This window comes from Miniopterus schreibersii, assembly GCF_964146895.1.
Source record: "Miniopterus schreibersii genome assembly, chromosome: 10".
NCBI classification, from domain to species: Eukaryota; Metazoa; Chordata; class Mammalia; order Chiroptera; family Miniopteridae; genus Miniopterus; species Miniopterus schreibersii.
The window spans coordinates 11,373,751-11,399,516 of NC_138110.1; the positions used below are offsets into that span (position 1 = coordinate 11,373,751).

A 25,766-nucleotide genomic window follows, 5' to 3' on the forward strand; every position below is an offset into this window, starting at 1 on the left:
GGGCAGCATGACGTCATGCCTCCGAGCACCTGGCGAATGCCTGTGGGGTGAAGGTGAGGTGGGCGCGCCCCCGGCGCCCCGAGCTCCATGCTCAGGGTCCCGCCCCCCTGAGCGCGGCCAGCACGCTTCGCAACCTGAGGTGGGAGCTACGATCACCCCCGTTTTGCAGAGGAGGCGACAGAATAAATGAGGCAGGTAAGGGACCCAAAGCCCACAACCGGTGGGTCTTGGAAGACCGGATGATTTTTTTTCAACTCAAAGCTTTAGAGACAAAAGCATGTTCCACGATGGGGAGCGAACGGAGCCAGAGCCAAGAGCTCATCCTAAAGCGTAAAACTCCCGGGCAAAGAAGAAAAGAGAATTGTTCCCGCCCGGACCCCAAGCCGGAGCTGCCCTGCGCTGCGCCGCGCCCAGCCTGACTTCCGCCCAAGCTCCGCGGGTGGCAGGGAGTCCTCTCCCGGTCTCGCGATGCCCCGGGCTGAGGCGAGAGCTGGATGACTGAGAACTAGGCAGTGCGCGTGCTGATGACGTAAGCGGAACGGCTGGGGACCAGAGGCGGGACGAGAGCCCGGAGGAGCTCGGGATTGCGGAAGTTTTGTAAGGAGGGTCTGGCCGCTGTTGGGGCTCTGCGTTGTTTTGGAACAAATTCCAGAAGGGAGGCCGCTGCTGGGGGTCGGAGAGTCGCCAGCCTGCGCGCACTGGGGGCTACACCGGGCGCGACTCAACGTCGCCGCTGTTGGTCCTGTGCCCTCGCTCCTCCCCAGGGAACCGCCTCGGATCTCCGCCATGGCGTCCACCTCGCCCAACCTCCAGGTATCACTGTTCTCCCTCCCTCTGGACGGGAGGCGCGGGGCGGGGGGCGGGAGGAGGGAGGCGGCGGCCGCGCCCCCAGTGCGGGGTGGAGGAGGGCGGCGCCCAGCCGCCGGTGGGCGAGTCCGGTGCTTTCCGCCCGCTTCCGGGGTCTCCCAGCCCATGGCTTTCTGAGACCTTTGACTTAGGTTGAGGCTTTAATATTTTTCCTTCAGACTAGCCGAATTTGAATCGAACCGGGCAGAGCCGTGAACAGACGCTTCAGTGTCAGAGAGTGGAAAGTACATAATGTTTTTGCAAAGCACTGCTCTGGACCAGTTGAAAACAGGGTGGTCTTAGTTCTCAAGCTGGTACGGCAGAGCCCTTCTCTTCCAGCTGCCAAGTGAACAGAAACGTGAGAACAGCCTTGGACTCTGAAGAATCCGTGGATTCATTGATCATATGCAGTTGTGTGCACTTTCCCATGACTCCCAGAATGTAGTATATAAGATCAGGGGATGCTTTTTAATTACTTTGTGGCTCCACTCCCCCACTCCCACCGCAGTGAGCACGGTATTTTGTACATAAATCACGGAATACTAAAATTTTAGACTTAATCGTTAGACTTCTGTGGAGTGGACATTGAGAAATTTCGGAAAGTGTCTCCCATCAGAATGGATCTGGGGCTTCAGTGGGGTTTGGAATGTGGCTTCGCCTGGAGGAAGCCCCGTCTGCCAGGTCAGTTTGGGACAAAAGAGTAGAGTGAAATACTTATATTGAATCCTTGCCTTGGTCTTGCCGTAGTTGGTTGAATGGGCATTTATTGAGCGCCTGGTACAGGCACCAAGGATAATGGAGAAACTACTTAACTCAGGATCATTGATCCTGAAGAAGGACCTCTGAAAGTGGACCCATTTAAATGGAGACCAAAATTTCACAAAAAAGGAGTGGAGGGGGAAGAGGTTTGCTTGGGACTTTGATCTTGAAAATGGACTGAAAAGATTATGGACCGAAAATGTATCTTTCACAAGATATTAAAATTACAACAATGACTTCTTAGAATAAAGAATAAGTCACATGTAGATTTGTGTATCTTTTCCAACAAGATTGTATTAAACTGAAATACAACAATCTTCACTTAAGGATAGTCTTTTGTAGTCCCATTCACAGAGGATCTCCTAGTAAATGTACTTGGGGAAAAAATATTGGTCATTTGATGAAAGTATTGTTCCTGTGAGTATCAAAGGCCATTTCTTTTGAAATGCTCATCTCGCCATCATCCTTTGTGGTTTCCCAGTTAAGCAGTTTCATTCCACCAGGTCTTTATTTGTCAGACCTTGCATGTGACTCCGGCATTCTACATGCCTTTAATCAATTTATTGATGTCCTTTTGGAAGATTTGAGGTTTCACTTTATAACCAGTTTGCATTATATTTGAGTTGGATTGTTGGATGTTCTTGAGTCAGCTACAGATTGACCCACATTATAGGCTTACTGTTAAACAGGGAGAGATACTGAGTTATTTTATTAGTGGTGGTTTCACAGATGCGCTTTCTCATTCATACTTTTCAACCTTCTAACCTAGAACATGTAAATAAAAAATACTCAAATAACTTTCCCACCAAACAAGGCAAATATCTCCATAGCCATGTACTTATAATCTAATGGAGGAATGCAGATAATTAAAAATAAAAAATTATAAAGTAATACATTGAATGCTATAATAGAATTGGAGGTTAGTGTGGCAGGGCCGAAAAGAAGGGTGTCTTACACTTCCAGGGCAAATGAGTAACAGTCCACAGAGGAGATCATTGTGAGCTTAGATCAAGTGAAAGGTATTGACACTAATTGTCTACTTGGTGGTTGATTTGATCTCATTAATCCTCAAAACAGCTCTTCAAGGGGAATATTATTCCAGTTTTACAGTGTAAGAAGCAAAAGCATAGTAAGGTTAAATTTTCCCAAAGACATATGGTTAATTAATGTTGAAGATAGTTTTGAATCCAGGCCTGTCTGCTTACAAGTTTGTGCTTTTTTCACTATAGGATTATGCATCCTTAGACAAGAAAGTGGAACTCATTCCAGGCAGAGAAAAACAACACATCCTTAGTCTATAAGTGTAATAAACTTTGGAGAGGTTTGGGAGAAATTGGAAGTAATGCAGTATGCAAAGAGCTCAAAGTTTACTCAGGCCTGAATATTTTTTGGAGTGTAAACTATGCCATACATTTTTCTAAGTCTTGGGGTATCATAAAATAACTATATCATTCTTGACTTTAAAGGGCTTATATTTTGATATGAAAACAAACATGTAAAGTGATTAATAGGATATTGTGTGATTATTGGAAATCTCTCTAGGAGGCAGTGGAAATCTGGAGGAAGCACAGGACTAGGTCACCTGAGGGTGCTTGGAAGGGCTTTGCAGCAGGAGGACCATGACTGTGCTGGGTCATGTGGGAGACAGGCAGACAGTGGGATCAGGTATTCCAGGTGAAGAATACACCAAGGCATGAAGTCTGGGTTGTCTCAGTTGTCCCCGTAGCTTGGTATGACTGAACTGAGTGCAAGGTGGGAGGATGGGCCTAGGTAGGACATGTCACATAGATGACTGATCCTCATCCACGTCTAGATGGGGAGTCATAGACAGTAATATGCTCAGGTTTTTGTTTTAGAATGAAACTGTCGTGTACAGGGGACAACTTGACTGGTAGCAAGCCTCAAGCAGGGAGCCAGTAAGGCAGGGTTTTGTGTGATGGGAGATGGTGCCACCCAAAGTAGTGTAGTCCCAGTTAAAATAAAGAAGAAAGGATTGGTCAGATACAGTTGAGGACAAAGAATAGTCAGGCTTGGATCTGCATTCAGAAAGGGAGGGAGGAGTCTGAGTTTTCTTCTAGATTCCTGGATTGGATGTCTGCGTGGGTAGGAATTGGTTCTGGGATTACAAGACAAGGGGCATATTTGGAGCCTGAACTCCTTAAGTTTGAAATGCATGTGGGGACAGTCAGGAGGAAATGTCCATTGAGCAGTTGGATGTGTACTTGCAGAACTAGAGAGAGAGAGCTGGTCTGGAAATAAGGATTTGGGAGTTACTAGCATGCAGATGGTAGCAGAGGTTGTGGGCATCTTACAGAGTTTATAGAATGAGGAAAAGCAAGGACCAGGATAGAAATCCTGGGGAATATCAGCTTCTAAGGAGAGAGGAAGGGGATCCTGAAAAAGAATCATTATATAGTCAAGTAAAACCAAGAGCAAATGGTGCTGTGAGAGTCAGAGGAGGAGGCCATGTCCAGAGGTCTGTTACTAGGGTTAAATGCTGCTAAGAGTGAGATTGGCAGTTGAGAGATTTGGCAGTCGGGGAGCAGGAAGCATTGATGTGGGAGGAATTGAGAAATGGAGATGAACCTCAGGTTCTCTTTGGACTTTGCTGTGGAGATGAAAAGATAGAAGATGGTAGCTAGAGAGAAACCTAGAACTGGGGAGAGCTGGTGTGTTTTAGTCTGTGTTTGCAGACATGAGTCTAAGGTCGGATTTACATACATTTTTATGCTGAAGAAGGCAAAAGGGAACGGTTCAGTTGGGGTGAACAGTAGAGTGGCATATAATTGGGTGGAATAAATGTCATAGAAGGAAGGTGGGGATGGGCTCAAGAACACAGGGAAAAGAATTAGCCTTGACACACAGGGGCTGGGACATCTTTCCTCTTGAGATAGGTGATTCTAGAATTTGCCCAGTTTCCCAGGGTTTTCTAGTGTGGACGCGTCATGGTCTCTTAATCTGAAAATAGTACTCCCAGATGTTCCCAAGCCTGTACTTCAGTATTGATGACTGGATCCTGACTCATCCTGGGGTAATGTATCCATTCAGTCTCATGCCAGCCTCTGTGCTAAACTCCGGATTATGAGAGTGAAATCAGTAGTCATAACTCCCATCCTCATGGAGTTTATATTCTAGTGGGAGAGGACAGGCAGAAACAAAACAAAACCCGCATGTACAGGAACAAGCCACTGGAATGATTTTAAACAGAAATGAGATGTGTTTTAAAACGGAATAAATTTGGAAGTCACCAGCATACAGATAATCAGCTTAAATGATCAAAAACATTACATAGGGAGTAATCAGAAAGAAAGGAACCCGGCCGGGCATGGCTCAGTGGTTGAGCATCGACCTAGGATCCAGGAGATCAGGGTTTGATTCCCAGTCAGGGCACATGCCCGGGTTGTGTGCTCGATCCCCAGCAGGGGGTGGGTGTGCAGGAGACAGCCGATCAATGACTCTCATTGATGTTTCTCTCTCCCTCTCCTTTCCTCTCTCTGAAATTAATGAAGACATTTAAAAAAAGAAAGAAAGAAAGAAATGAGCCCCCTGCCCAAACTCTGAGGAACCCTAATATTTCAGCATCGTGTGCCAGAAGAAGAGTCAAAGGAGACTGAGCAGGAGCTTCAGAGTGGTGGAGAAAGACTGGGAGGGTGGTGCTCCAGAGTTCAGCAGAGGGCCGTGTTCAGGAAGGGAGTGATATCGCAGAATATTGTCAGGAGATCACGATGAAGATGGAACCAGCCTTTGGATCTATCATCATTAGAGAGCCCTATTTATTTATTTATTTAAGGTACAGTGGTACCTCAGTTTTCGAATGTCTCCGTTGACGAACATTTCGGTTTACAAAGGCTGTAAACCTGGAAGTAAATGCTTCAGTTTTCAACACACCGCAGAAGTCGAACATGCCACACAGGGTCCACTGAGGGCAAGATCCTGAAGCCTAGCTGTCTGCTGTTGATCCCTCGGTTTTCAAACGTTTCAGAACTCGAACGGTCTTCTGGAACGGATTACATTCGAAAACCGAGGTACCACTGTATGTCTTTATTGATTCCAAAGAGAGGGAGAGAGATAGAAACATCAATGATGAGAGAATCGTTGATCAGCTACCTACTGGGGATCCAACCTGCAACCTGGGCACTTGCCCTGACGGAATCGAACCGGGACCCGCACCCCACCATCCCTGTATCAGTATTCATTCCTTTTCGGTACTGAGTAATACTCCATGGTATGGATGTACCACAGTTTGTTTACCATGCAATCATTGATGGATCTGGTACATCCATGTACAAGTTTCTGTGTGAACTTAAGTCTTCATTTCTCTGAAATTACTGCCCATAAGTGCATTGCTGGTTCATATGGGAGTTGCATGTTCAGATTTGTAGAAAACAAACCAACCAGTTTCCTAGAGTGGCTGTATTGTTTTATATCCTACCTGTAGTATATGTGTGGTCAATTTCTCTCTATCCTCACCACCTGTCCTCACCACCAGTCTCTCTGTTTCTTCACCACCATTTGGTATTATCACTATTTTTTATTTTAGCTATTCTGATAGATGTGTAGTGACATCTCATTGTGGTTTTAATTTGCATTTCCCTAATGGTTAATGATGTTGAACACCTTTTTATGTGCTTATATCTACACATCCTCTTTGGTGAATTGTCTATTCATATCTTTAGCCCATTTTCTACTTGAATTCTTTTTTTAACTGTTGAGTTTTTAGAGTTTTTTATATATTATGAATACTGGTCTTTTGTTGGGTATGTGGTTTGCAAATATTTCTCCCAGTCTGTAGCTTGTTTTGTGATTCTTTTAACAGGATCCTTTATAGACCAAAGGTTTTTAAGTTTATGAAAAAATTTATTCTTTTATATATTGTGCTTTTGGTGTCAAGTCTAAGAACTAAGATTTTATAATTTTACATTTTTTACTTAAGTCCATAATACATTTTGAGTTAATTTTTGTATGAAGTATGGGGTTTAGGTTGAAGTTCTAGCTCTCTCCCCCCACCTCTCTCTGCGTGTCTGTCTGTCTGTCTCTCTCTAGTGTGCACTTATGGATATTCAGTTGCTCTCACACTATTTCTTAAAAAGCCTGTTGTTCTGCCATTTGCTTGCTTTTGCATTGTTATCACTCAGTTGGATGTATTTGTATAGATTTATTTCTGGGAGTTTTTTCCTAAATACTTCAAAAGTCTGTGTACGTTATGGACATTTTTAGAAGATGTGGAAGTAGAAAATGAAAAAATTAAGTCTTATCAAAGATAAGTTCTGTTAAATTTCCTTCCCATCTTTTTTCCTGTGCTTTTTTTTTTTTCTGTTTCAAATAGTTGCATTTGTGCTACATGTAAAAATTGTATCTTTCCAAAATCTTTCATTATAAATATATTCCACATTATTACAAATGTTCCTTAATATTATTGAATGATTCTATAATTTTCCATCGTGTGGCATCTTTGTGCTGTTTAAAATTTTATTTACCGAGGTTTGTTGTTTTTTTTTAAAAGACCTTTCTGGTTACTGTCTTTGCTCAGTTACCGTTTTAGTGAATTACTAGGTTAAAGACAGGTATTTTTTTGACTCTTGATGCTTCATTGGCCTGTTGCTTCTGAAGGGGTTTTACCCGTTTACATTTGACTGTTACATGTTTTAGATAAAGAAGTATTTGATTTTGAGGATTTCCCTAAGTGCTTTTTAATTTGAATTTTAGATTCTTTCTTTATTATTCTGTACTAGCTCTAAGCTTGACTTTTGTTGAGTGCAAATTATATGAGAATCTGAGTGATTGGTACTAGATAAACTTGTATACAGATAGCATTTACCCATATAACATTTAATTTGCATTTTATAAATAGCTACAATTTATAATAAAATGTTATTGTGATTTAGAAAAGAAGATAGATTGTTTCAAGGTTGTTTTTATTTTTTAAACTTTCCGTATGATTATTTACTTCAAACTTATGCTTTGATTTCGATGGTATGATTTTGTTGGTATGATTTTTCTTCTTTTCAAACAGAAAGCGATAGATCTTGCTAGCAAAGCAGCCCAGGAAGACAAAGCTGGAAACTATGAGGAAGCCTTTCAACTCTACCAACATGCTGTGCAGTATTTTCTCCACGTAGTTAAATGTAAGGCCACAGTTTGCTTTTTTATTTAAGAACACTAAAAGAAAAATGTATTCTATTTATGAAAATTGTAATATAATGTCGGAAAATTTTAAACCATCAATTTGCAAATATATATATATATATATATATATATCCCACTAGCTTTCTAGTATGCATCTAGACAGGTTTTAGGTACTCAGCTAACAAAAATGCACAGCTATTATAGTTATACTTTGCATACTCGAACATATGAAAATGTCATACAGTCAATGGAAGTAAGTTTTTATTTTAATGTACCCAGATTATGTAATCTGAACCTTCTCATTGTCCAAGCATCTCTTTGAAAATACTCTGTTTTAAAAACAGGTTGGGAAACATATTTTTTTTCCATGTATTTTCCAAATATTGGATGCTCACCATGTGCCAGGCACTGTTCTAGGCACTGGGACCCAGCAGTGAGGGAAAAATGGGTAAAAACTCTTGCTTTCATGTATCTTAAACCTAATGCTGAACATAGGTGAAATAAGATGTTAGAAAATCTATCTTCCTGGTAAACTTCAAGTTACTTTTAAATAAAAACTTTAGCAGTTGGATAATTTAGCATTTTCCTTTGAGCTTCCCATTTAACCTGAGATTTTTCTGTCAAATTAAAGTGAAACTAAGAATGAGTTGTAACATAAGATGTGGGGCTAATCCCGTGCACTGTGTATAAATTGCGTATATTGCTGAAGTCTACTTTCCAGGTAACTTTCACAGAGGCCTGCCTGTGTGTGGTATAATTACTACATTGATGGTACACATAATATGTGGGATTTCTGTCACTGTTCATACTCTTGACATAAAGCTTATGTAGACATTAATGGAAATGGTTAACCTTGCTTTATATCTTTTTGTCTTATAATTGGTTTTATGTGAGATAAGCAGCTTTCAGCTATCTGCACAAAATGTAAGGGAAGTGTATGAAACCCGCAGAATGTTAAATGATTTCTTGCTATCCAACATTAACTTAAATTATCTTAGTGCCTTGCTCAGATGTCTTTCTGACTCAAACCCACTTTTGGTCTCTGACCTTGCTGAGAAGATTGATAATCCTTGGTTACAATGAACTAGAGATGATCTTCCTCCCCTAAAATAGATTTTGCTTGTTTAAAAGTATATTTAAGAGCTTAAACATGTCTGGATAGAACACTAATGGAGAAATCTCTCTCATTTTCCTTTAATAGATGAAGCACAGGGTGATAAGGCCAAGCAGAGTATCAGGGCAAAGTGTACAGAATATCTTGATAGAGCAGAAAAGCTAAAGGAATACCTGAAAAAGAAAGAGAAAAAACCACAGAAGCCAGTGAAAGAGGGGCAGCCGAGTCCAGCCGATGAGAAGGGGTATGTATTTTAGAGCATTAGATTTTATTGTATCTAATTAAAAGATAAACTTAAATTTTATTTGTGAAATAAATTTCTTTCATTTAAACTAGGTGTTGGCCCAACAATGACTCATGGGACAAACCTGCAGCCTGTTTTTGTAAATAAAGTTTTATTGAAACAGAGCCTCACCCATTCATTTATCCATTGTCTATGGCTGCTTTTGTGCTGTACCAATAAGATTGAATAGTTGAAACAGAGATTGACCCACAAAACCTAAAATATTCACTGTCTGGCCCTTTACGGAAGAAGTTTCCCAATTCCTACTTTACCAAGCTTAGGGTATGATATATCTCAAATGACCCTCCATGACCACTTGGTAGTAGTAGGAGAAAACATTTGTAGGAATGGTACTCAGTTCTTTACTGTCTGGCCATTATGTAACATTGAAGTTTAAAGTTATAGGAATGATCTGTGAATTAAATCTTTGATTAGTAGTATTGACTCTTAGTCTCTACTAACCACATGGACAAAATAAAAAATGACTCCAATAATGTGAATAATTTTTTGGATACTTATGTAAAGTTTTTTTATGTTAATTTGCTTTAGATTTGCTTTTATTTTGTCATTGTAAAGAAATCAACACAGCATAATTTATAAACATCTAAACCCAATTTTGCAATGTCTTCCCAGATGGGAGATGTATCATTTACAGATGTAAAGTTTATTATTCAGTATGTTGGTGCCAAACTCTGTGCTGAGCAGTGGGAACATATTCTACACAGATCCTCTGACCATTTTGTTAATTGGTGCCAGAAGTGGTTCCAGATGACAACACGCTCTAAGAAAATGAGATTCTGGGATGGGGTTATCTGGCTTATTGGGTTTGAAGACAGGAAGTTCTGATTAGCTTTAGAGGATGTGATATTCATACTTCATGGAGTGCAGTGGCACAAGCTACTTAGCCAGTCCCTTGTGGTCACCAGGAATGGAGCACCTGGAAGACAGTGCTGTGAGGGCTTGGTGGCTACTACCATAGGCCAGTTTGAAGGACGTGAGCAATATAAAAGTAGAGTTAACCAGCAGCTTCAAACTACACGAGAGAGTTTGAAGAAAATTTTAAGCTCAAGGTTTTATATTCTTTGTTCATGGTCAGGGAACCAGGGATTTTCTGTGATACTGAAGGATATTTTACATTGTACAGCTATAGCATTGACACAGACCCCAACTGATCTTGTGGGTTATTGAATTCCAGCAGAGATTCATTTTCACCAGCTTTCTTATATAAAAGTGGGACATTTATTGGAAGACTGGGACTCCAAACTTGAAGTGAATCTGTTGAGAAGAATTCGGTTGACTTCGAGAACCTGGACCCCCGACTCTCCCTGAAACTCCCTTCCCAGCAAACAAGCCCTTTCCTCCCTGAGAGTTGAGGCATTTCAGGTCTTGCTTGAAGACACTGTAATGCTCTCAGATGGTTACCTAGCAAGGGGATGCCAGCTCTGAATTGAACAGCAGGACCCACTTTGACTAATTTAAGCAAAAGGGACTTATGATAGTGGATTACCTTACAGAATTTGGGGGCCTGGGAATGAAGCCTGGATTCCATATCACTAGGAGAAATGCCCAGCTCTACCAGGGTTGTTTTGGCAGGGACCCATTGCTGTCAGTTCTCCTGCCATGCACTTCTGATGCCAGGGAGTGGGGTTTCAGTCCTCCACCACAGCTTCCTCAGAGCCAGTGCTTTTGCCTGCAGGTGTAAACCTTGCATGCAAACCCCACTTCTGTTGCTTGCTTCCTTCTTGGAGAAACTAGTTTCATGTGAAGCCCTAGCTGCAAGGGAGCCTAGGAAAGGCAGTGTTTATCAGTGTGGCATTTATTGTACAAGAAAGCATGGTAGAAGGAGGTTGGCTTGAGTGTCAAGTGAATCACTTTGCAGTCCTATGATAACCAAAGCAATCCCATTTTGGGATAACACTGTTAGGCTTTTTATCTGTTTTTATATTTTATATTTTAAAAATGATATATTGCTCTATTTTTTGCTTTATCACCTTTTCACTCAACATGTAGCATGAACATATTTCCAACAAACTTTGTACAATATTCGTTTTGTCAAAATTGCAGTGCATTGCTGATTTCTGTAATTGAACATGCATTAGTCTGTTTTCCCTGTTGTGAGCAGTGTGGCATGATTATCCTTGTAGTCAAATCCTTGAACTCATTTTAAATTATTTCCTCAATAAATTCTTAGTTATGAAATGTCTGGTTGGTGTGCTTGTTCCTTAGGCTCAGTTTATTTTCATGAGAAGCTTCATTTATCCCTTGGAACCCCCAGACTAAGGGTTATAGACCTTTGTACTTTAAATAATGAATATTGGGTCTTTTCCTCCTGGTTATGGCTTCCTGCTCTAATATGTAGTTTGCCTGGTTCTGGTGTTTTTATTGTTGTTTACAGCTCTTCTGTAATTCATCATAAATCTTTTGTGGGATAAGGTGTGGGGCATGCATTTATGAATTAGCCACATACGTAAGTGTGTCATGGGAATTTGGAGCTAGTTCCTGACTTCATTCTGGTCTTTTTGCCCCTTCTCTGTTCGTGATTCCATATTGATGGATAATATGCCTGCTTAATAGTTTATTTAATATATTCTTAAAAGTAATAAAATAAGCATAACTTCTCATGTGAATTTCTTATTTTGCCACTTACAAATATTTCAGGTTAATCTTTTCTTCATTCTTGCCTTATTTTGATACAATGAGTCATCATTTGAATATGTTAAATTCTTTTTATTAGGAATGACAGTGATGGGGAAGGAGAATCTGATGATCCTGAAGCAAAGAAACTACAGAATCAACTTCAAGGTTGCTTTAGATTTCATTTTTAAATTTACTCTCTTATTTAAAAAAACTCATAGTGTATTGTCTTATTTTAATTGCTTCCTCCCACCCCGTATTTAAATGAGGTTCAAGAACTGGCTTTGGTTCCCAGTAGTCACTTGCTGGTCTTCATAGGATTTTCTCTTTAGGGTCTCTAATGGGTTTTTTTCCATGCAGTAAAAATATTGTTTGGTTTTTTTAGCTGCCTTAAAAAGCCTGTCAGTTGACTTACTCTCTTTCATTTTGTCTTGCTTTCCCCCTAGTAGAGAAGGTAGCTTTTAGACTAATAGCACACTACCAAATCGGAGGGTATTCAAATTTTCTGTCAGAGGAGCAGAATGAATTAGGACTTACACTTGGCTTATTGCTGTTGCTTATTTATTGATGATTTATTTCCTGTTTCCTACCTATTCTCCCTCATCTGCTTTTTTATTTGATTTCAGCACTGCCTTATATTTATCTCTTTCCACGTTCGTTTTTGCCTTCCATGCAGAAGAAAACTCTTTCGTTCTCCTCAGCTGTAGTCTAGTAGCAGGATGGAGGAAGCATAGATTTTGGATTCTACCCCAGGTCAGCGGCTTAAATCTTGGGCAAGTTCCCTAACACCTCAATCTGAGACCCCAGTTCTAAAATCGAAATTAATATTTTCCTTTCAGGGCTAGTAAAAGATTTCTGACAATGAAAAAACTGCCTGGTATTTAACAAATTCTAGGAACTCAATAAATGGTAGCTCTATATGTAGTAATCTATTTAATTGCTGGTTTCTTTAGTTACTGAGATTGGATTGTTTTTTAATGTTAGCTGATGATTTTTCAAGTTGAAATTTATGTATTTGTTCATTTGAATCTTGCCAAATAGAATGCATAACTGGGACAGATTTCCATTATATAGGCTCAGGTGGGTTCGTGAATGGTGGATAGTCTCTTCATTTTGGTAATATTAAAACTGTCTCACCAACTCCACTGGGATGTATAAGGATAGTGTCTTAAAAACACTACAGTTAATGAGGATATTTTTATATACTTAGAACTTCAATGGTAGATGTAGTCCAAGGACAGAACTGAGTTCCCACTGCCGCACCACTGCCTGTGGCAGTGGGGACAACACACTTCGTGCTTAGTAAGTTTGATTGGGCGCAACCCAGTGATCGTCCCGAGTGGCCTTATTTCAGTTGTAAGGCAGAAAGCTTTTTTCGCTCTGTCTTTTTTGGATTTGGTTTGTTTCCCCTCTCTCCAGCCCTGCCCACCCACTCCAGGTAAAAATCAGATTGTATCTTTAATTTTGAAAAGATACAACTCAGTTTTTAATTGGGAATTTTTCTTTAAAAATCAGTCAAAATAAGGACCAGAGATATATAAAAAATAGAAATGTGTAAGACATTGAAATGAAGATATTTATTTAGAATTTCAGGATGAAGCAGAATCTGAAATGTGAGTCCTAGTCTTTCATATCTGAGAGCCCTTTTTTCTCATCTTTTAATTGAATGGTTTGCTGATCGAGTTGTAGAATATAATGTATAATAAAATATTGTGTAATGTATATTTTTTCCTCTTTTTTCCTGAAACTTTTAAATCTTCTGTTTTAGGTTATGACATTAAGTGTAATATTTGATTGATAAAATTAAGAGTTTATGGTTTGAGTTTTTGTTAGCTAAATTTGATATTCATTGACTTTTTGAGGTTAAACAACAAATTAGCATAATAAGTTGGATAGTCAAAGACAGGGTAAAATTATATAACAGGAAACAGTCAGATTATTTGGCCTTTATTTTCCAGTAATCCATCCCTCCGTTTAATTTTACAAACCATTAAGCAATGTCTAATGATTAATATTACTTTTATTATTTTTTAATCACTAAACATTCCAAAATTACCTTTGAACTTTAAGAGAAACAGTGTTAGTTAAATGTGAAGATTAATGTGTATTTAGAAAATTCATAGCAAAAACCTTTAGTTGACCAAATGGTGCTTATATATAAAGTAAATTTACTTTTGTTTAACTCAAATCCTATCTGATGAGGTACATTATTTCCCCATGTAGGGTTACTAATCTGAGTGGAACATAGAGATGAAAAAGTGAATTGGCTTTCTTAATTCATACTCAGTCTGAACTTTAGAATGCAAGATGTGTTTATGGTTTTATTTCATTTTAATCTATAGCTAAAGATTTTCATAATTCAGGGAAGTTTCAGAGGATAGCTACTCTTAGAATAATGGATGATATTTCCTAATGAGAAGAAATACCCAGAAACTTAATTTCATAGGTAAGCAGTAGATTGTGTAAGTGGTAGTGTTTTATTATACATTACACGTCACTTAGGAACAAGCTGCTTAGTGGTTTGTAGATGAGCAATTTCTATATGCTGGAAAATTGGAAAAGCTTTGATGAAAGATAAACTAAAAAGTTTTGCCAATAGCTATATTGAAAGAAATCTTTTGTGGACTCTTACTGTGACAATTGCTGTGGCTTTTGAATATATGGTGTTCAGAAACTAAGTTTTTAAATAACTTTGTTAATATAGAAAGATTGTAAATAGGTCTGTTTAGAAGCCAAACAGAAAATTTTGCAAATCTCAGGAAAGTATTGCAAATCTACAAGAGGACATTTTTCTCTCTCTCTCTTTCATCATCCCCTCCTCGCCCTCCTTTATCTCCCTCCCCTCCCACCCCTTCTGTCTGTCTGTCCATCTATCTCTCTATCTTAAGTTAAATTTGTTAGGTGTATTTTCTTTCTGTGGTTAAAGGAGAGTATTAGATCACCATTTTTTGTTGTTTGGTTAAGAGGAGAAATAGTAGATTTCAACCCCCATTGAACAAGCTCTTTTGAAACTCCAGAATTAGTGCTGTAATGTAATATTTGGTGCTTTTCCAAGCACTCTAATATTTATTATGTCATCTGACCCTTACACTAACCTGTCTTAGTAGTTTGGGTAGATGATAGTATTTTCATTTCACAGTGGGGAAGCAGTCATAGGAAAGTGACTTTACCCTGGGTTATCTAGCCATCCACCCCAGGTTCCTGACTCCTACTACTTCCTGCTCGCAGCTACTTCCTCGTCACACTCTTTCAAGAAAGTTGTTAATACATAAAATTTTTCCGGTCTATTTTATAATATATTTCTTTAACATTATTATTTCATGTTGTCTTCTAAATATGATGAAATAGTCCTCAATTTAAAGATGACATAATGTTTTGTAGGTGCCATTATTATGGAGCGACCTGATGTGAAATGGAGCGATGTTGCTGGTCTTGAAGGAGCCAAAGAAGCACTTAAAGAGGCTGTGATATTGCCTATTAAATTTCCTCATCTTTTTACGGGTGAGATGACTTTTCAGTAATTTTTTTTTGATGATTTTTCAAAACCGCATTGAATTCTTGTCACCACATCATGAGTTATTACCTTAAATAAATTCTAAGGCAGTGATATGCCTTTATATATAGATACTTATTCCATATACATACACATCTTTAATACACATACTGCAAAACAATCTGAATGTCAGCCAGTAGGGCAATCATCAGTATGCAGTGGAATGCTGTGCACTCATCAAGTAGAGTGAACATCTACATCCAGAAGTTTAGATCTACATTATAGTTAACATGGGAGAACATCCACTCATATTATAAAGATCAAAAAGCAAGTAATAAAATTTGTATAGTATGATTCCGTGTTTGTTAAATAAATGCATGCTGAGAAGTAGGTGTAGACGGATAGACATAAATAAGATGGGTGGTTTTTACTTTTTCTTTTGACTTACATCTGAATTTTTTTTTTTTTTTTGTAATAGACATGTACTAGTTTTTATTTGAGTGTTTCCATTTCTTAAAAAGAGGAGTAGGGATTATTTACTATTTTCAGATGCAGTGCTTATCCCCTAGTGGCGGAGGGACAGCTCGTGGCACTGTGAGGAGAGTGCTGTTAACCCACCAACTGGGTGGTTGAAGTTACAGCTCCAGCACTCGGTGGTTTGTCTGTGCCACACCATGCCTTCTTGTCCTTTTTGTCACTGCTAACCTGTGTTTGTGACTTGGCTATACCCACAGTCTTACAGTGACACAGAGGTGTGGTTTTTTTCCTTCTAAAAACAAGCTGGTTTATATAGAGAGCAAATCTGTGGTGTTGACCTCAAACGGAACAGGCCTGGACAGTGGTGATGTGTAGTGCAGTGATAGAGAGCAAGGATCATGTGGGCCCCGTCGGCAGCCTGGCTTCAAGATACGACTTACAACCTAACTTCAGGAATATGAAATTAGCAGTATAAAAGTTGACATCATAATCCTACAAAGGTACAGGTACAGTTGAGTTGACTTCATTTTATATTACTTACACCAGTGTTTCTCAAGCATGAGTCATTTATTTATCACCGTCATGAATTTTTTTCGTATGTGTGTGCCATTATATAAAAAATATTTTTCTTTAAACCATTAACTTTTAGAGCAAAGCTTTATTAAAGCACAGCATAAATATACAGAGACATGCAGAAGCCCATAAGTGTTCAGCTTCATAAATTATCACAGAGTAACTATGCCTGTGTAATCATCAACCAAATCAAAAAGTGCTACCTGTAACCCGGAAGCCCCCCTGCCTCTTTCCTGCCCAGCAGTAATCACTCTCAACTCCAACACCATGGAGTGTTTTGCCCATATTTGAACTTTTTTTTTTTAAATATGTCTTTATTGACTTCAGAGAAAGGAAGGGAGAGGAGGAGAGAGAGTTAGAAACATCAATGATGAGAGTAATTGTTCTGCCGCCTCCTGCACGCCCCACACTGGGGATCAAGCCCACAACCCGGGCATGTTCCTGACCGGGAATCGAACCTTGATCTCCTGGATCCTAGGTCGATACTCACCGCTGAGCCACACTGGCCGGACTGTATTTGAACTTTTAAATCATCTCACTTATTTTACTTAGTACTGTTATTTTAGAAGACTGTTTTGTGTTTACTACAAATGGAATAATTAGTGTTTGTCTAATACACATTAAAAAGATAATCATTTAAATAAGTATTTCTGTATCACCTGAAAGCACTTTAAATGCCACAAATGGTATATGTACCACAGTTAAGGAACACTGACTTATAATTGCAGATATTTAAAATAGGAAAATAGAATTCAAGTAAAGTTGAGGCCTTTGAAACAATAAATATAACAATATTTAGTTTTGCCATTAGTTATCTGCATATCATTCTTATGCAGACACTATGTACCCATCCACAATCTGCATTTAGCAGTTTTTCAATGTATAGTTGATACTTTATTGACAGGTGTAACAGCCTGATTTCTTTTAGGCAGCATCATAATTTCTCTTTAGGGACATTGAGATACAAGGAGTTGTTCACATGTTGTATTTTGGGAAAACTATTTAAGGTAGAATCCCCTTGTCATTACCCAACTATTTGAATGAGAGTATGCTACCTGTAATAATAACCCACACTTCCTTGTAGAATCAAGAATTGAGCAGAACTTCACAAGGGTCAACCAAACTGTTAGTTTCATTTCCCCAAAGGTCACAAATGTTTAAAAGAAAGTTTTTCCAGCTTCTTTTACCTTGTGGATATAGTTTCTCTCACAATACATTTTTTTTTAATTTTTATTTATTGATTTTAGAGAGGAAGGGAGAGGAGAGTGAGCTAGCAAAACATTGATTTGTTGTCCACTTGTTTATGCATTCATTGGTTGATTCTTGTATGCGCCCTGACTAGGGATTGAACCTGAGACCTTGGTGTGTAGGGACAATGCTCTAACCAATTGAGCTACTTGGCAGAGGCTCTCTGACAATATTCTGATATCAAGCAGCATACGCAGTGTATGGTCAAAAGTGCCTTTTAATTGAACTCTTTTTCTGCACTAGTCTGTGAGCCGGTGGGGGGCAGAGATCCTTTTGTATTCTTAGTTCTCTGTCTGCACATGCGGTTTCTGTACAAAGTGGTTGAATGAATGAGCGAGCAAGCAAATTAACTTCCTGTTTGAAGGATTATATTCATGTAAGCTCACTTTTGACAGTGGTCTCTAAAAAGAGCAAATAAAATACATTTAAGACTTGACTTTGATTTGTTAAAAAGTATTTTCTTCTACTGATAGCTTTAGAGTGAAAACCTCTTCACAGTATTCTTCAGGATGGAGGATGTCTCTGGTAACTTAAATCAACAGTCTTGAAATCCTCATGTTATTTTTCTTATGCAAATTTCAGGCAAGAGAACACCTTGGCGGGGAATCCTCTTATTTGGGCCACCTGGAACAGGAAAGTCCTATTTAGCCAAAGCTGTAGCCACAGAAGCAAACAACTCAACATTCTTTTCAATACATTCCTCCCACCTTGTTTCCAAATGGCTAGGTGAAAGTGAAAAGTAAGTAATAAATTGATTTCTTTTTTTTTTTCTTTTTTTCTTTTGTTAGTTTTTCTTTGCGTGGTAGTCACTATATCACTCTATAAAGCAATGGATTTCTTTCATCATTATTAGACATTCAGAGAAGTGACATAATACAGGTTTCATTTCTCTGTCATGTCAGTCCCTAGTTTGGAATTTATTTCGTAGGGGAAAGATAACATGTATGTATAGTTTAGTAAATTGTAAAGTGAATTATCTAGTTGTAGCATTCTTATTTTGTGGACCAAAACATGATTGGGCCTATGAATGAATCTATAGAGTTCCTGTAATACTGTGTATTGTTTTGTTTTCATCTTTTCATTAAGCCATATGTTGTGTACTGTATTTTAGAAACTGAAAGCTTCTATTTGTTTTTAGGCTAGTTAAGAACTTATTCCAACTTGCCAGAGAGAATAAACCTTCCATTATCTTCATCGATGAGATCGATTCTCTCTGTGGCTCAAGGAGTGAAAATGAAAGCGAGGCCGCACGTAGAATTAAGACGGAGTTCCTAGTTCAAATGCAAGGTGGTGTCCCTGATTTCCAAAATAGCTCCTGTTGTATAACCGTTATTATAACAGTAATGTAAAAAATTTAAGCAGAATTTGTTCATTCTAACAGACTGTTCCATATGCTGTGTTTCATTCTGATTGTCTTTCACCCAGTTGTAATCGTCTTATAGGACTTGCTGGTATAAACGTTAAAGAGACCCACGTATTCACTTGTACAAGGAACAGTATCAGTAAAAGGAATGCGTAGACTTGAAATGAAATCTCTCAACTATTTTGAAAAGAATATTAACAGTATTTGTCTACAGTCCAGGAGATTTGACTCTTGGGATATTTGCATCATCTTTTTGTAATTTGGTATTTGATTCAGTACAGTTTTTTTCAGAGAGAGACTCTCAAGATGAGGTACTTTGGTGTTAAAGCATCACGTTGTTGATAGGGCATAGAGATGAGGTTTAATGAACACTAAAATAACAAATTATTTAAAATACTGCCTATTTGATGCAGGTGTTGGTGTGGACAATGAGGGGATTTTGGTTCTGGGAGCTACAAATATACCCTGGGTTCTGGATTCTGCCATTAGGCGAAGGTATGATGCCGCAGTAAATATCTTTTTTCTAACTACAGATGTGCCAAGTGAGTAAGAGTCCCATTCTTTCCAGTGAGGAGTCATTCTGATGAGTTTTCAGAATCTTTTTAATGTGCCCTAACCCTGCAGTCCCCTGCCTTGGGAGAAGAGAGGCGGGCATCTGTTTGTTTGTTTGCTATCTTGAAGATACGAGATTTTCACACACTGGAATCTTTCATGTTGCGAAAGATAACCCCTAACTCTTAGTTTTGATTAAGCTTAGTAGGCACTGATGCTTCAGAAATTTACAAATGTAGTTTGATATTTCAATGAAGAACCCTCGTTTAAAACTTTAGCAAATTGACACTCACACAAGTTGAAGAATGATAACCGAGATATATTTTCAGTTAAAAAATATGTCTGTAATTTTTAAATTGCAGATGAAACTTGAGCTACAGGAAAGGCATCTACTTTAATGATTTTTACTGCTTCACAGTTCCCTATTTCATTCATTTAATTTTACACGTAAAAATTACCACTTCGGTTTTTGCCACTTTTATCCCATCCACTTGATGGTTTGCCAGTATGCTAGATTACCATGTGGTACCAAGAAGACATGTTCTGGAGGACATGTCATGTCATGAATTCCAGACATGTAAACACTATGGCAAGAAAACCCAAAAGTCATGTGAGACTCACCCATTTCAACCAGTTCGCTGGCTATTCTGGTTTTATTGTTTTATGTCCTAGACATTTTACCTTCACTTTACCTAAATATATGTTTAATTCTGACACATATGGGCCCATTTAACTTACTCCGCTTAACTTTGTACAAATGAAAATATCTAAATATCTTGTTTCTTCTTGAAAGTATCCTAATTTTCAGTTGAAATGAAATATATATAGTAATATTCTTGATGTAATTTGTTTTTCATTTTAAGATTTGAGAAACGAATTTATATTCCTCTGCCTGAGGCCCATGCGCGAGCTGCAATGTTTAAACTGCACTTGGGTACTACTCAGAACACTCTAACAGAAACAGACTTCAGAGAGCTCGGCAAGAAAACTGAGGGTTACTCAGGGGCAGACATAAGTGTCATTGTGCGGGATGCACTTATGCAGCCTGTGAGAAAAGTACAGTCGGCCACTCATTTTAAAAAGGTAAGGAGCTTTTATCCATCATCTCATGTTTTTTAAAACAAATTTCAAGACCATCATTGATTTGTCTCCAAAGAATTTTAGGAAAGTTTTAGTTTTATATAATAAATGAATTTACATAATAGACATACTTCCATTTCATTGAAAATAAGTTCTTGAAGAAGACTTGACTTTGGGTGCTGAACACACAATATGGTACACAGATGATGCATTATAGAATTGTATACTTGAAACTTACGTAATCTTATTAACCAGTGTCACCCCAATAATAAAATACATACTGTAGCAAATAAAAAAGAGCAGAAGTTTTTCCATAGTTTGTTTATTACGTAGCCATTATTAATAGTCCTAAAGTATTCTAAAATTTTCTATGCAGTGATTTTCAAAGTACTTATTATTTTGATGTAAGTGTAGAAACTTAAATGTATAGTTAGCTCTGTGTAAGTAGAATATTCTAGAGCAGAGTCTGGTGTATTTGTACCTCATTAACAAAGTGAAAATAATAGCCAGTATTGTTTAAATATCGACAGGCTGGCACCGTGTTCTTTTACTGTTTCATTGGATCTTCACTCAAACTACAAGAGGTGCATACAGCCACCTTGATAGTTAATCTGAGGCATAGATGTTAACATGGTTAAACTGGGACTTGGAGGGTAACACAGTTTGCCAAGGTACAACTAGAGGGGCAAGAGGTGTGATTTTTTTATCCCCCCCAGGAAAGGAACACTTCCGAATCTGAAGTCTCAATCACTCTGTTCTCCTGCCCCTCCCGGGCACTGTTTTGTGTGTATGAGCAAGTTCAGCATAGACGGTTGAGTTAGAGTTGGGTAAAAAGCCTGTGGTCTTGGGGTATCCAATTTAAGGAACAGTATAGGTAATTTGGACCTCCTGCTGTGGACAGCAGTATCCAGTGTTACTCATGAACAGAGATGTGAAAATCCTGAAAAACTGTTAGCACACTTAACCCAGCAATATATGACAAGACTAATATATCATGATTAAGATGCATATGTGTGTCTCTTACATACCACAATAAAATAAATTATTTTAATGATGACCTTGAATTAAAACCTGAATTTGAAGCCTAACTCCACAATCTGTTATATCTTCCTGAGCAAATTACTACATTCTCTATTTAAGGTTCACTTTCATCATCTCTAAAATAGGGATGGTAACACTACTTCAAAGCGCTGTTGGGAGAGTGAAATGAAGTAATATTAAAACGCCTGTCATGGTACTTAATAGCCCAGTAACTGTTACTCCTCTCTCCTTCTTCTGCCGTTTCATTGCTGGGAGAAGTATAGTAGACTTAGGATCAAGTTCTGCCACAACCATTGTATTTTCTCTTAAATTCCTTTGCCATTTCCTTTCCTACCCAGAGCTTTTCATTCAGTTCTCTATAATGCATACTATCAGGGACAGCCTCGGCGACCCTGAGGCCAGGCCCTCGTTGGGAATAAGGGTGAAGCTGCCCAGTCACTTTTAACATTAGGCCTTTGTATCACCAACTACAGCACAACTCTCTCTCGCTCCATCCTTTCTCCCATCTCTCAGTCACCAAGAACAAGTTTGCCTGTTTATCAAATATCAAAAGTACTAATCTGGGCCCAGAGGTAAGTCACAAAGCACAACAGTTAAAAAACACAAAAATCCCTGCAGCTGAAATTTTTGTGAGGAAAGACAGACAATATTAAATACAGAATACGTATTTCTATTTTTGGTCTCAAGGATTATTACCACTCAGTAAGTGTTAGAGAAATATTAGCCATAGATAGCTGTTTTTTTTTTGTTTGGGGTTTTTTTCTGTTTTTGTTTTTTAAATCTTAACTCATTTCTCCCTGTAGTCATTGTAGGAAATTTCAAAATATAGAAAAGCATCAAGAAAAAAATTACAATCAAGCAAAATCTATCCCATCACCCAGAGATAATCACTTTTTGTTGTATATTTTTCTATTTATTTTCAGAAGTAAACATTTTAATGAAACATAAAATAGTAGCATATTTCCAATTTCCTGGCAATCGCTTAAATCTTAATATTTAATTTGTTCAGATAACTATTCTCTATTACTCTTTATTCCAGGTTCGAGGACCTTCACGAGCTGATCCTAACAACATAGTGGATGATCTGTTAACGCCCTGTTCTCCCGGGGACCCTGGTGCCGTTGAGATGACATGGGTGGATGTCCCTGGGGACAAACTTTTGGAGCCAATTGTTTCCATGGTTTGACATTTTGTTTTATTTTAAGAACAATTTTAAAACATTATACTTTGTAATTTATCAAAGATAAAAATTTTCAGTTATGTAAAATTAGCTAGAAAATGTTAGCATGACCAGGCATGCTTATTTAATACTATCTACTCAGTTAAAAAGGTGTAAAAATTAATTGAACTTAAAAGATAAAAAGTAATCATCTTTAAAATGTTTTCTTAGGCTTTGAGGAAAATTTAATTTTAAGTGAACTATTTTTCAAAAACACAGGTTTCTGACTTTATAGGTCTTATAGTTGGGATATTATTACCAAACTGCTCATATATATTGCATAAATTAGTCAAGACTTACTAAAAAATAGGATTGGTGAAAAAATTTTTCCCCTGAATCTCATATTTGGTAAAACATTCAGAAACTCTAATGCATCTATCATAATATTAATAATGGTATTTTCTGTTTTACTTCTCAAGGCTTTATAGAAAGTTTAAATAATGCAATGCTGAAAAAAATTCTGAAATAATTTTTATAAAAAATTACATTTCTAGTATTTATATTAAAGGAATTAAAATAATTCATAAGGCTTTATTTTGTAAGGCATACATTTTTTAGAGAACTTACTGTGATTGAAAAGGTATATTTGTCATGTTCATGCTTTCTTATTGATAAACACTGTTTTTAAAATTTTCTGCTTCTGTTACAGATATTCAAAAAGCTTTATGTCAGAATGAACAGTAACTTCCAGGGGAGAAACTTTTACATGATACGTAGACATAGATATAAAGACCTCTGTGAACATATATATGTATATAAATATATGAGTGTGTACACACACACACACAGATATATTTGTGTTAATCATAATACTTCTCTGAGAAGTTATTCAGAAACCCATTTTTTGTTTCAATCCTTGATTTATTAGTCTTGGTTCTTTTGACCACTTTCAGACTATTTTACAGGAGAGACAAAGCCATAGCCTAGAACTTAACGAAACCCTAATATTAGCCTATTTTCTTACCATTTTTATCTTAACTAATAGTACTCTGTTTCATATAAGTGAGTAACTATTTTTTTGAGTTGCACTGGGAAAACCCCTCTCTTGTTTAAGCAAAAAACCAGTAAGGTCAGAAGAGAGATTGGGGGCATATTTTGGAGGGTTCTGACCCTCAGGCTAAGAGAACTGACTCTTTCTGCTGGGTAATGAGGAGCTATTGAAGGTTGTGACCAGGACAAGGCGAGCAGTTGAAAGTTTCTGTGCAGAGGAGTAACGTGGTCAGGGCTGTCCTTTAGAAGACTAAGAGTTTATTGTCAGTAGCTTATGATAAACTCCAAATATTCAGATCTCACCTTAGTTGAAAGTCAGTAATGGTGACGATAATGCAGTGGTTAAAGCTATTACTAACACTCCTCCCTCCTTTCCCTGACAGGCGGATATGTTACGGTCACTATCTAGCACAAAACCCACAGTCAATGAACATGACTTGCTGAAATTAAAGAAGTTTTCTGAAGATTTTGGCCAAGAAGGCTAAACCAAAGACGAGGAAGACGTTTACCATGAGTGTTCTTTCTGACAGGCATTTTTGCCTTTCTTGGACAGCATTCAGATTATTTCCAGTAAAACACTTTTATCACAGGGAAACATAGATCTCACTTCAGCGTTCCTCTATGTTTTACATGTATTTTTGTTCTATTACCAATTAAATGCTCTTATTAACAAAAATTATGAAATAATGGGCTCTGAGGAAATGAGTGATACATGAATGGCAAAACAGAAGTTACCCAGTAAAAAAAATGATTAAAATTGATTGAAATACAAATATTTTAAATTCTTATGAATAGTGGTCTTTGTAAAGAACATTTATCTTTTTTTTACTGTAATGAAATAGGGCTTATTTCATATTTTGTAAAAATTCTTAAGCAGCATTTTCATCAATGTAAATTTATTTACTGTATTAAAAATTTTTAATGATAGAACCTTTACTCTCAGGGATGGGTAATAAAACAGCAAAGTTCACTGTGATTGGGCTTGGAAGATTTTGAATTATGTTCTGGCCAAGGTTCATGGATTTTTTTTTTTGGTAGGTTGACGTTTTTCTTCATGTAGATTTAAATAATTTCTTTAAAAGCTGCAAGCTTTTGTATTAACTAAATAACACCTTTCACTGTGCAATGTCAAGAAAAAGACTTCCTAAATTAGGTACTGTCTTTATCTTGAAGGAGAAAATTATTTCAAATGTGGCTTTTTGTAGCAAGATTAACCTAAACCAGCAGTAAATAAATAATGTCCTTTTAAAATAATTCTGCCATAAAATACTGTAATGGGAACCTGTGCTAAAAGGAATGGCTTCCCTTTGGATTATGGGAAGTGTCTTGTGTGTGATGTTGGTGTGTCTGTGTACATACATACATATATATATATAATTTTTTTAATATAGGGTAGCAAGGGTCTTTTACTGTTTTAAGTTCAGGGAACTGTGTCCTGGCCCCACATGTTGTCAGTATGATGTTTTGTGAAGCTTTAGAAATAAACTGATGTCTCATTCAATAATAAAATTCAGACATGACACTATGTTATTTTAATATTTTCAAATAAAAAATCGGGGGGGTATACACTTTTGCACCAACACTAAGTTGTGCCTTGTACATTTGCACTGGCTATACATGCAAAGGATTATTAAGTTAGCTACAATGAGGTAGATGCCTTTATTACTATAAAGCTCTACCTTGCAAATGCTATGGAATGACTTGCATTTTAAAGTATATTTGCACATTTACATATTATGCTATATGGTTGCCTTAGGGTTCTTTGTACAGATTGTTTTTTTCATATTAAATGGAAATCGTAGGCCTAAAACATGCTGTTCTTATGTGAAGTAAATTGATATAACCTAGTATTGTGTATATTCTGTATATGCTTCTTTATTTTGGGGTCTTCTGTATAGGAAAAAATATTATCTACATTGATTAGATACAAAAAATAACTTAAAATTATTAAATCTGTTTGAGTTTCTG

General features: G+C 37.6%; 1 protein-coding gene across 1 annotated transcript; it reads left to right on the forward strand.

Moving 5' to 3' along the window:
* VPS4B (vacuolar protein sorting 4 homolog B) lies at positions 1 to 25,766 on the forward strand. The gene is made up of 11 exons (XM_081149830.1): positions 1 to 813; positions 7,619 to 7,730; positions 8,933 to 9,089; positions 11,863 to 11,930; positions 15,144 to 15,263; positions 18,136 to 18,292; positions 18,692 to 18,840; positions 19,330 to 19,411; positions 20,332 to 20,551; positions 22,629 to 22,769; positions 24,182 to 25,766. Exons 1-11 carry the CDS (start codon positions 787 to 789, stop codon positions 24,281 to 24,283), a joined length of 1,335 nt encoding a protein of 444 aa, XP_081005956.1. The 5' UTR covers positions 1 to 786; the 3' UTR covers positions 24,284 to 25,766.